General features: G+C 55.2%; 2 protein-coding genes across 3 annotated transcripts; one reads left to right on the plus strand and one right to left on the minus strand.

The window, feature by feature from the left end:
• The first annotated feature begins 714 nt into the window (after positions 1 to 714).
• Positions 715 to 5,244, plus strand: DALRD3 (DALR anticodon binding domain containing 3). Of its 2 annotated transcripts, XM_077129367.1 has the most exons (13): positions 715 to 879; positions 1,998 to 2,385; positions 2,468 to 2,763; positions 2,912 to 3,180; positions 3,268 to 3,347; positions 3,428 to 3,556; positions 3,889 to 3,959; positions 4,075 to 4,136; positions 4,241 to 4,323; positions 4,396 to 4,578; positions 4,653 to 4,766; positions 4,867 to 4,935; positions 5,027 to 5,244. In XM_077129367.1, the coding sequence occupies exons 2-13, from the start codon at positions 2,002 to 2,004 to the stop codon at positions 5,144 to 5,146; spliced, it is 1,860 nt and encodes a 619-aa protein (XP_076985482.1). In that variant the 5' UTR covers positions 715 to 879; positions 1,998 to 2,001; the 3' UTR covers positions 5,147 to 5,244. The 2 variants fall into 2 exon arrangements, with proteins under 2 accessions (XP_076985482.1, XP_076985483.1); XM_077129368.1 differs by lacking the exons at positions 715 to 879; positions 1,998 to 2,385 and having other exon boundaries at positions 2,688 to 2,795.
• Positions 1,412 to 11,729, minus strand: WDR6 (WD repeat domain 6). Its single transcript, XM_077129360.1, is given in 8 exon segments — positions 1,412 to 1,561; positions 2,450 to 5,920; positions 6,023 to 6,141; positions 6,245 to 6,361; positions 6,446 to 6,529; positions 6,636 to 6,802; positions 6,804 to 9,091; positions 11,593 to 11,729. Coding segments are annotated over 6 exon segments (3,186 nt in total). The 5' UTR covers positions 9,039 to 9,091; positions 11,593 to 11,729; the 3' UTR covers positions 1,412 to 1,561; positions 2,450 to 5,456.
• Positions 11,730 to 11,739: the final 10 nt, after the last annotated feature.

The raw sequence follows: 11,739 nt of genomic DNA on the forward strand, positions 1-11,739 counted from the left end.
TACCAAGGGCCCCCCTACCCCTCACGCGCCTTTAGCCGAGTCAGAGGATCTGCTGGCGCTGGAGTCGCTTGGTGCGAGATGTGGGGCATCTCCGCGCGCCCGCCGGGCCCTAGCCTTGGGGAGATGCTCCCGAGTCTGCTACCCGCTCAGCTGGGCGTGCGGGAGGCTCCACATATCTGGGGCCTGGTTTGTCGAGACCTGTTCGCAAAGGGTTGCCAGGGGTCCCGCCACCGCCATACGGGCCCGATCTCCTTGGCCCTCTGGGCGCTGGCAGCGTCGCTGGACAAAGGATCTCGGGCGTCTGGGCGATCCTTTGCTCGAGGCGGACGCGGAGACCTATTTCCTCCTTGGCCACGCTTCCCTCTTGGCCAGTCCGCATGCCCGCCCCGCCCTCTCCCCCCACACCAGTGGCCCCGGCTGCGTGGGACCGACAGAGCCAATCTTGCCCAGCGGATCTAATCCACATCAGGACTCGTTCCCAGGGAAGGCTCCCACTTTCTCTCCAATTATTCTGGGGCCCATTTGAGCGCCTCGTTTCCACTAGACTCGGTTTCATCCGCTACTCCCGGTTCTGCCTCCTGGGACTGGGGTTGGGGGTTTCTTGTCTGGCCCAGGGCGAGGAATCTGGAGGCAGGAGCCCCCCCGCACGGCTGGACAGCGGGCAACGGAATCCCAAAAGCAGCTGTTGTCTCCAGTGCATTCCAGCTGCGCTTGGATTTCGTTCCCTGCTCTCCTGCCTGAGCAGCGCCCCGGCTCAGATGGGGCGGGTAGCCTCGGATCTCCAGGCGAACTTTGCTGGGCCGTTCTGGTCTCCGCCCTTCCCTCAGGTGCGCCACCAGGTTAGAGGTGCCTGGCGTAAACACCGAAGAACTGGGGCTGGTGAGCTATCTCTGACACTATGGGGGGCACTGGAGAGGGAGGGCAGGCTCAGGGCCTCCGGGTAGGTCTGCAATCGCGGTGAGTCCCACAGGGCTCCCCGTGCCCGCAGCTCGCTAAAGATAGCGCTTCACTTCCTGGGGAAAAAACCACCCCAACCGTCTTTGTGGACCAAGAGATGCTGAAGTTCCCAGCCCGGCCTCGGGTCCCTAACCCTGCTAGCAGCTGCCTCCTGCTCGGACGCCTGCAGCATGGAAAGCGCTTTGGAATGACACGATCACTCCCGTTGAGTGGGCACCCATAAAGCCATCGGGATTATCGTGTCCGCCCAGTGCTCTTTCGGCACTTCCTAGCAGGGCCTTGCAGCCCCGGCCCATAAAAGGGTCTTGCCAAGCTTTTCCTGCCCCTGCCCCTTGGGATCCCCTCTGCCCCAAGCTCTGAGCTTGGAGACTTGGAAGGATCATGGGTTTTCCCAGCACATTGCAGTAGGGTTCAATCTCTATTAAGAAACAGACACACACACGCACAACAAAACAAAAACCCACGGGAGATTTAAGTTATACTGAAGTGAAAACGTTAGGGACCCTTCACGGGACAGAGGAAAGAGTATTCCTACTAGTAGAGAAGCAGGAGTTCCGGCTGAGAACTGTCGTTTAGTTAGATCTTCTTTTGGTCACACTGGTGCCTAAAACAGAAAACAGTAACATTGCTGTTGAAGTACACCAGGTTAGCGAAACCTTAAAATCTGATAATTCTGGAAACATCCATCATGATGGTTCTAATTCCTCATGATGCAACTCCTCATGAAAAGAAAACCGGCAATTCTCTAGGACTGGGTATTTGTTAGGAATAAAGACAACCCATATCTCAAGCAAGGAAATACTTGCAAATAACCTGAAAACACAGAACATTAAAATTTTTTTTAAATAGATCGTAAAAATGACTTTATTACATGCCCTATTTCTGGGACAACTCATATGGAACGTTTGACCATTTAATCGCGTTTAATATGCGAGAGGTGAAACATCACGCAGAGATGTAAAACTTCGATAAGGAGAGAAGGGACCCTCGTTTGAGCCTCTACCGAGTCGCGAGGATCCTTTCTCTTCTGATTAATGCAGGGAGATGAGGAGGACTCCGGCATTTCGGACCCGGGCCGGTATGGCAGATGGGCCTCCAAGGGACTGCTGGGCGGCAGGACGAAGGCTGGCTTACACGGACCCCTCTGGCGCACTCGTCTCCTCAGGAATCACCGCCCTATCTCCGCCCCTTCCACTCGCCTCTCCCGGAAGTTACGCCTCTGGACATTTAGTTTCCGGTTCCGCTTGTTCCTTTCCGGTCGCTATGGCGACAGGGAGCCTAGGGGTTGGGGAAACACTGGGGGCCCTGAACGCGGCTCTGGGGCCCGGTGGTCCCGTATGGTTCAAGGAGACGCGCGCACGCCACCTACGAACCCGAGACTTCCTGGCTCCGCGGAGCGCACTGCAAGCGCGCTTTGGAGAGGGACAGGTGGGCATGAGCTCTCGCGGGAACGTGCGGCCGAAGGTTGCAGGGACTGCCGCGACTTGCTCACCGGCTTACTTGTCCTCAGGTGCCCGAGTGCGTAGTCCGTGCCATCGCTGGTTTGCAGGGCCCGGGCGTAGCCCCGGTGCTGCGTTGCGAGCTGACTCCCGCCGGTCTGGCGCTGCAGTTACGGCGGCCCGCTGTGTTTGAGCACGTCCTCGGCGCGGTGGCCGCCTACGTCACGCCCGCCGCGCCTACCTTGCCGGGTCCTCGAGTCGTCTTGCATTGCGCGGCGCTGCGCAATGCACCCTGCGCGCTCCGCCTAAGCCAACTACGTGCCGTGCTCGTGGCCGATTACTTGGCGCGAGTTCTGCGCGCTCGCGGGTGAGCGGGGATGCGGGACCGAAAAGGAAAAGGTGGGACCACCCCGGGCCTAGAGCAGCGCCGCCCTTGGGGACGCGATCCTGAGGTTGGGAAGTCCGGGCGCACCGGGCTAGGCTTTCAGGCTGAGGCTGTCGCCCTCGTTTCGCAGGATTAGTGTGCGCCTTGTGCCTGCTGTGCGGGACCCGGACATGCAGACCTTCTTGCAGCAACTCCGGGTAGACTGGCCTTCTGCCTCAGAGAGCGCATCAAGAACAGCCTCGACAGAAGCCCTGAGAAACCGTGCATTCGCAGAGCTTCCGTTTATCCAAAACGTGGGTGCATTACCACCCGGCGTTCTGGGCAGCGTGTGTCTAAAGGAACTGGTAGAAGAGCGGGGGCGTGAAGCTGGCTATGACCCCAACCTGAACAACTGTCTGGGTAAGACCTGCAACCTAGGAAGGCCAGAAAGGTGGCGGGGCAGGGGCTGCACTTCTGGTCAGCATAAGTACCGGTCTCTCTTCTCAGTTACTGAGGATCTGCTCTCTGTGCTGGCTGAGCTGCAGGAAGCTGTGCAGCATTGGCCTATGGACAGCTCTCCAGGTCTGGTTAGTGACTCTTTCTCCTGTAGACCTCTAGGAAATACAGGTAGCCCCTGTGTCCCTGCAGTGACTGTCCTCCCCTGTAGGCTGGGACCCCGGATGCTGGTACAGACAGCTACATGATTGTACACGTGGTGAGCTGTGAAGAGGAGGTCCAGCAGCAAAAATTGGATCTGCTTTGGTGGAAGTTGGATGACCAGGTTCTTCTCACACAGGTAGGTCAGATATGGTAGAGCTCAAGTCCCAAGCCTCAGAGAGTCCTTGAAAAGCAAAAGCCACTGGAGCCCAAAAGGGACATTGACCCTAGGAGAGATGTTGGGTTTTATGAATGGGCAGGAGGTGGGCTTTGTAGGTACCTCCCAGCGAACACTGAAGAGCATGTTGAGGCTGAACTGTCTTGAGGGGCTGGTATTGAGATATTTCAAGGCACCGAGTTCAGTGTGATGGTCTGGGTGAAATAGAGGCACCATATTTGGGTTCCTCCTTGAGGGAAATATTGCTGGAGGGTAGCACCACCTGGGCTGAGCCTCTGCTATCTTCCTAACAGAAACATCTGGTCTGTGGCCCAGTCAAAATAACTGGTGCAGCGGGCAACCTGACTGCCTCCGAGTACTACAAGTGAGTGAAGGTAGAAGGCATTCTGAGCCAGGGTAGTTAAGGGGTGAATGGTGGGGTGGAGGCTCTTTACTGGGACCCTACCCACTGCTTCTCCTTCTCACACTTTTCAAAACAGACTCCGGTATGCTCAGGTGTGCAAGGCCTCAGCACTCAAGCACGGTGGGGATCTGGCACAAGGTGCACCCGGGAGACCCTGGCTGTGCTCTGGAGAAGGGGTAGGACATTCGCACCCCTGTCCCTTTGTCCCCTACCAGCAGACTGACTGGCTCCTGTCCCCTCAGACCCAGCTTGGCCAGAGATCTTTGGGGTCCTGTCTGTGGCCACCATCAAATTTGAGATGCTCAGCACAGTCCCACAGAGTCAGGTGAGCCTGGGCTCCTACTGGTAGGATGGGGTGTGGTGGCTACTCTCTTCTGTAGCTGTGACTGTCTCCCAGCTCCTCCTGGCCCTGGCCGAAAGCAGTGTTTCCACAAAGGGCACCAAGAGTGGCACCTTTGTCATGTATAATTGTGCCCGCCTTGCCACACTCTTTGAGGGTTACAAGCGCAGCATGGAACAAGGTCTGTACCCCACCTTTCCACCAGTAAGCAGCCTGGACTTCTCATTACTACATGATGAGGTGAGTTCTCCCGTGGGAGGTTGGCATAAGCCAGAGGCTCGGCCTGTCCCTTCGAATTTCCTTCTCCTCTGCAGGGTGAGTGGCTGCTGCTCTTCAATAGTGTCCTCCCCTTCCCAGACCTGCTGAGTCAGACAGCAGCTCTGGCCTCTACTGCCCCAGGGCTCCACATCACTGCACGCACGGAGATGGTGAGGCACTGAAGACAGACACTGCCTGCTCTATTCTTTATTCTGGGCTGGGGCCCAAGAGCACTGAGAGATAGAACAGTGACTCAGTCTTTGTCTCCAGCTGTGCAAGTTCCTGGTGCAGCTCAGCATGGATTTCAGTTCATACTACAACCGTGTACACATCCTAGGGGTGAGTACCCAGCAAGAGGGGATCACGTGGGAGGTGTAGGGTGAAGGCAGGGAAAGCAGAAGTTGAAAGCAGTGGGTCCCTTCTCCTCCAGGAGCCTCGACCACATCTCTTTGGTCAGATGTTTGCCCGCCTACAGCTTCTGCAGGCTGTGCGTGAGGTGCTCCACACCAGCCTGGCCATGTTGGGCCTCCCTCCACTAAGCTACATCTAAGGCCAGATGCCCAACATGGGGAATGTTAAAAAAGAAAAAAAAAACCCTACAAGTTTTGGTAGGGGTATGGTGCCAAAATAAATTGCTTCTCTAAATAAGACTGTGTCCTATAGTGGGTGTGGGGGTGGGTTTATTCTTGATCTGCCCAGACAGCACTACTCACCTGCAGCTTCTGCATCTGCTCTGAAGTCAAGAACCCGAGCCTGCCTCTTCCTCCCCTCAAGGCTTGCTGGGCATGGAGAGTCACTCCCTGCTCCATTATGTTTGCAAGCAGGCCCCATGCCAAGCATGCCAGCCACCATGAAATGCCTCAGTCATACCAGTTGTAAATCTCAAGCCCTTGACCAACAAGAGCACACCGGTGACCAAACTCAGGGCTCACAGGCCAGCAGTCCATGTCAGCCACGTCTGGCACATGGTACACAGTGCTGTTCATGAAAGTGGGCTCACCATGCCCTAGACGCCAGAAAATCAGTCGCTGGTCAATGGATGCTGAAACCATGAGGCTTGGGCTCAGGATCTTAAGGCCTGTCACATGGGCAGCATGTGCACAGGGGACAGAGTATTCCTCTAGCACATGCAGCTGGGACCTCAGCTCAACCTCCCCCGTAGCCTCTTCCAACTCTGGCACCTCCACCATAAGCACAAAAACATGGAGGGAGCCATCCTCACTGCCACTGGCCACGAGATGGTGGCCCTCACGTGTGGGCAACGTGTGCAGGCTGTTGACACCACAGCTGTGGGCCTGGAGCGTCAGGCAGGGGTCACCCAGCCCTGGAGGAAGAAAATGGTTATCAGGGCTGCCTGCCTGCCACATGGGTGAGGACAAAGTAGGGAGTGGGAAAGGGCAACCCAGGCTGCATATGAGTTACTCACGGTAGGGCAGACCACGGTCTGCTGATGGCTCCAGGGCAGTGGAGCCATGGTCTAGCACAGTGCTGAGGTCCCAGAAGGCCAGGCTGCCATCAGTAGCTGCACTGCACAGGAACACCCTCCTGAGAGCCAGGAAAGGGCAGCCAGGTCAATGGAGGTGGGGGTGGGGTAGAGTGCCACAGGAGCCCCCAACCGACACACACCGGACCCTCCAGCCCTTCTCACCGCTGCCGGTTAGATGACTCATGTGTAAAAGAATGGACCCTGAGGACACACCGCTTGTGGTGGAAGGTTTCAGCAAGAAGCTGCAGCCGCCGCCCAGAGTCCTGTAAGAGAAAGAGCCTGGGCGGGGAGGGGGTGACAGCTCAGAACCCATCCAGTCCAGCTTCATATTCTTTGTCAACCCCCTGGGCACTATGCTCTCACCTCACGGCCCCATCACTACAGGCTGCAGCCACTAGGGGGCCAAGGCCAGACTGGTCGAGCTCACACACAGCAAGGGACATGTACCTGCAATGATCGACAGCTGCTTTCAGGTGGAGACTGCAAGCCTGGGAACAGCTGCGCGGGGCTTACCCTGCATGATCCCACCCCCGTATCTGGCAATGCACGCCACCTGATTTCTGGGTCCACCTTGACCATCCGGTGCCGATGGCGCTGCCGGTCCCAGTACTCATCTAGCCGGTGCGAAGAAAGGTGCATGACATGGCAGGCAAGACGGCTTGGGGTGCTAGGGTCCTGGGTGATCATGATGCTGAAACAATGCATCTCAGCCCGGCCCCCCCGCCGACACCACATGGGCAGTCATACCTGGCCGAGGATCCTCAGGGCCACCTGGTGTGCCAACACCCCAGACAGCTACAGCACGTACAGAGGAGATATGGTTGCAGATAGCTGTGAGGGCATGGGCTGAGCCCGTGGCTGTGGGGAGCGCCAGGACACAGATAGTAGTGTCCTCACTGCCTGTGATCACAATGTCAGTCAGGCTGGGTCCCTTGCTGCCAGGCTCCAGGTTGTCACGCTGCACCCCAAATTCGGACCCCAGGGTGATAGTGCCCACACGCTTCACACAGGTGATTTCACGGCCATGCAGTCCCTCCCGGAGAATCACATGTGGCCGGGTGCAGCCACCCAGGGCCCGGTACAACATGACATCCCCATCCTTAAGGTAGGCAAAGGCCACAGCTGCCTCTGTATCAGAAAAGGCCCAGGAGCGATGCCCGCCACCACAGTTGACAATGTGCAGCTTCTCATGCGACCGGGGACTCCATACCACAAACTCATTGGCATGGAAACCCAGGATGACCAAGCTCCCATCAGTCACCATGCGGAGCCCAGCCAGCCAATTCATGCCTCGACAGGACTTCTGTCGTAGAACTGGCTGGAGCTGGCCACCTAGCACAAAGAGTTGGTAGTAGGCCCCATCACGCCCTGTGGTATAAACGTAGCCACCATGGCAGGTGACTGAGGTCACACCCTGCTTCCCATGCAGAGAAGGAAGGACGGACACAGGACCCCACCCAGGTGAGGCATTCCCACCCTCACCATTGCCACCACCAGTTCCAGATACCCCAGCCTTGCCTCCAACCACAGGAGCCTTGAGTAGACCTGGTCTGGAGGGGAAAAGCAGCACAGAGCCTCTACGGTCCCCGCACACCAGGAAGTCACCTGGGGACAGGAAGGTGCTACATGTGTGCCACCTCTGCTTGCTTGGGGGTAACAGGTAGCGACAGCGTTCGTTGACAAAGATGGCCTTGCCAGAGGGTGCAGCTGAGATCTCCAGGCAAGCCACCACTCCACCAGGGCCTGATGCCAGCAACAGGAGCTCCTCGTAGCCACGCAGGGCCCAGCTCAGGCTGTACACTTTCCCTTGGAAGAGGGTTTGGTCCACAGCAGCAGTTGGACTGTTGATGGGGACGACCTTGACATGACCCTCCCCATTGGCCATGGCACACAGACCTAAGCCCTCAGGACCAGGGGCTGCCTCCAGCAGGCAGTAGGACTGGAAGCGTTTGTCCTCCAGCAGCTGTTCCCAGCACTTGACCTCAAGGTCATAGAGATACAAGGCCCCTTTGTCAGTCACTGCTAACAATCGCCAAGAGCCAGCCAGCGTCACAGCCTTAAGGGTACCTGCCCTAGTACGAGATTTGAAGCAGAGAGCTGAGACTCCTGAGCCTGGGTACCCACGCCCTAACAGGTGCCACAGCCGGATGCCTGAGTCATCACCCCCTGTGATCACCCAGGCCTGCTGCTTGTGGGCAGCTATGGCCCGGATCCCACGGCCCTGGTGGCCCCTAAAGGCTTGGAGGATCTCACCTTCGTGGCTCCATACCAGGCAGACACAGTCCTCTCCTGCACTGATGAGGTAATTCTCTAAAAGCCTGACCTGCCATACACGGGCACTGTGCCCAAAGCAGTGCCCAATATTCTGCACCCGACCCCCAGGTACCCGCAGGTCACCCACTTTCCAGATGCGGACACTTCTGTCTTCCGAAGCTGTGGCCAGCAAGCCCTTGCTTTCCAGGTAAGACATGCTGAAGATGACACCCACATGCCCACTGACCCGCTGGTCAGGTGCCACAGGCTTGTCTGTTGAACCAGCTGCTGGATACCAGACTAGGAGCTGGTTGGAAATGGCACCTGCCACCATGGTCAGCTCCTTCCAGGTGTCTCCAATCAGGCAGGCTGAGGAAAGGGTGCACCTGTCTGTGCAGGGCACTTCCTGCAGGATGCTCCCTACCACAGGGTCATATAGCACCACTGAATTGTGACCTAGGGCTAAGGCCACATTCCCCTCCAGCCAGTGTACATCCCAGATCCAGTCGGACATGTTCCACAGGCCAGAGCGCCACAGCTCCCGGAAATGGCCCTGCGCCCAGCCAACTTTGACGATTCGGAGCCCCTTGCTCCCAAACACAGCCACCATGGCCTCAGAGTCAAGGTCTCCACTGGGCTCTGGCCGCACACGGAATCCATGGATAAGATAATGGCCAAGTAGGTTCTGCACTCGCTTCATCATCTGCAGATGCCCATCAAAGTCCAAGCTGTACACCAGGATGTCTGGCCCCTCACCTAGACAGAGGCAAAGAGCCACATCAGAACCCCCAATGTAACTTTAAATGAGGCAAGGAGACTTCTCAGCATGCAGCCTATGAATATATAAGGACATGCGATCCTGCAGGCTTGAACCTTGGAAAATCATTGGTCTTAGCTTCAGCTAGACTCGTACTGATGGCTTTCTGCTCCCCTCGTCGGTCATTCCTATTCAATTCAACCATGAATTCCTCAAACTCTCTTCCTCATCTCCCATCTCTCCCACACTTTAGATGGAAAACTCTCTCAGCTTTTAGTCTCCATATCTTAGGTCTCATCTACCTCTATATGCATCTCTCCCACTCCTTCCCCCTCGCCCCGCCCCAGCAATAGCCCACAAACAGTTATTGTCTATTGATTATAACCAGACACTGAACTAGATGCACAGACCCTGCTCATACAAATTAGGCAACACTAAACAATATAATTACACAGGTAAATTACATCGTTATAATTTTGAGAAGTTCCAGGTAAGAACTATATACAGTGCTGTAAGAATATAAAATGGAAAGGTCTAATCCATTGGTTCTCAACAAGCGGGTGATTTTGCCCCTCTGGCAAGTCTGAAGAATTTTTTTTTGTCACAACTGAGGGCATAATGCTAACAGCAGCTAGTGACTAGAGGCCAGGGATGCAGTTAAACGTCCTACAATGCTCGGGACAGCAACCACAACAAAGAATTGTCTGCTCCAAAAATTCAATAATGCCAAGGCTGAGAAACCCTGCTCTAATCTAACCAGACTATTGTCAGGGGAAGCTTTTTTGAGGACACAACATTTAGGCTGAGGATCAAGGATGAGTGGCAGCTAGAGAAAGAAAGGGGGAAACTTTCTTGGCAAATGAAACCGTAGGTGTGACAGCACTGAGGTAGACAAATGTTTTGGGTAAAGCGGTTGGAACAGGAAATGAAGGGCTCAAGACTGCCCTAGAGAAAATGATACTGAGGGAATGAGGTAGACAGAGTGGCCTGGCCTCAAATGTTAGCAATAAAGAGAGAGAAATAGGTGCCATAAATACGAAATCAAAATCAACTAGACTTGATACCTAACTTGTTGGAAAGTGAGGGAGACTCTCTGGCTTGGACCCAAGGTCCCCCTGATGAGCTGTGCTACCCAGCAGGACTACCAAGAGTGGAGGGGGTATTTCAGTTCGTAGGCACCTATACACTGGGCTTGGAACTTGGGCAAGAACAGACTGGGAATTCAGATTAGAGGAGCACAGGATGGAATTCCAGAATTGGAGCCACACAAAAGTCACTGTTTGAAATTTGCTTTTTTGTATATATATTTTTCACAAAAAAGAGTCGATTTTGATGATAAAAAATTTCTTCCTTCCAGCTGCCTATGTTCTGGAACAGCTAGAAGGAAAAACGTAAGATGATGGTATGGTAGCCCAACACTTACTCTGGGATCTGTCCTGTAACTACTTGTTGAAGTGTGCTTTGAAAACCATTGCTTTTTTCTTTCTTGCTTTGTATATATGTTATATTATACAATAAAAAGTTTTTTTTAAAAAGTCACTATGATAGAAAACAGGAACTCAAATAACTGTACATCAATTTTCATGGCAACATAATTTACAATAACCAAGAAAGTGGAAGCAACCCAAATGTCCATCAACAGATAAAACAGATAATAAACAAAATATGGAATATGCATACAATGGAATATTCCGCTGTAAAAATGAAATTCTGTTATGTGTCACAACATGGATGAACCAGGAACCTAGAATGCTTGGCCGATGGTAACCCTAGGCTCCCAGAGCCCCCATCCCAGGTCAAAACAAAGCCATCTCTCCATAAACACAAACACATCCTACCCTCCTAGGACTGGAAGCAGCTCATTCAAGGCCTGATAGTCCAGTGCTCTACCCCAGGACCCTTATAGAACTAAGCAGCACCATCAACGCCATAGTCGATTACGCGTCAGGCTTCACCACTTCCAAGGGCTCTGCTCCGTTTTGTCCCAGGACTCTGCTACCCTCCTCGAGTGGTTCGACACCGAATTTCCCGGGCACCGCCCATCCGAGAAGTGCCCTCATTCCCTGCCTTCCGGGGCACTGTGCTACTCATCCTTAAAATCCCGCAACCCCACCCTCCTTAGAGGATCTTTATTCCCACCCCACCTTCTCCGGGTCCGAGCCCTGCCGTCCTCCCGCGGTAGCCCTCAGGCCCGACCTCCCCGACTCTGAAGCAACCGCGTCCCCCTGCACTTTCGCGCGTCGACTGCAGTCTATGAACGGCCTTGGTAGCTACATCAAGTTTTGTCTCCCGGACTCGCTCTCTTCCAGCTGGTCCCCGTTCCTGCCGTCTCCTAGACACCCTTTTTACCTCCTATCGGGTCTCATCCCAAGGCCGCCCTCCTGTTCGGGGAACCCCTTTGTTTCTCGTTGCCCCGCCCTAAGCCAGCGCTCGGTTTCTTCGCCCGCTAGCGCGCGGTCCAGGCCCAACCTCACCCGCCAAAAGCCGATCCCCCACGCACTCCAAACCCGTGACCGGGAGGAGTATGAGTTCCGAGGTTGCCCGCGGCCAAACGTAGTCTTCGAGAGGGTCCATGTCGAGCCTCGCACAGCTGTGGCTGCCACGGCCGAGAAGTAGGCAGAGCTGTCGCGAGGGCCCACCTTCTCCA

The sequence above is a fragment of the Tamandua tetradactyla genome, chromosome 15 (genome assembly GCF_023851605.1).
Source record: "Tamandua tetradactyla isolate mTamTet1 chromosome 15, mTamTet1.pri, whole genome shotgun sequence".
Taxonomy (NCBI): Eukaryota; Metazoa; Chordata; class Mammalia; order Pilosa; family Myrmecophagidae; genus Tamandua; species Tamandua tetradactyla.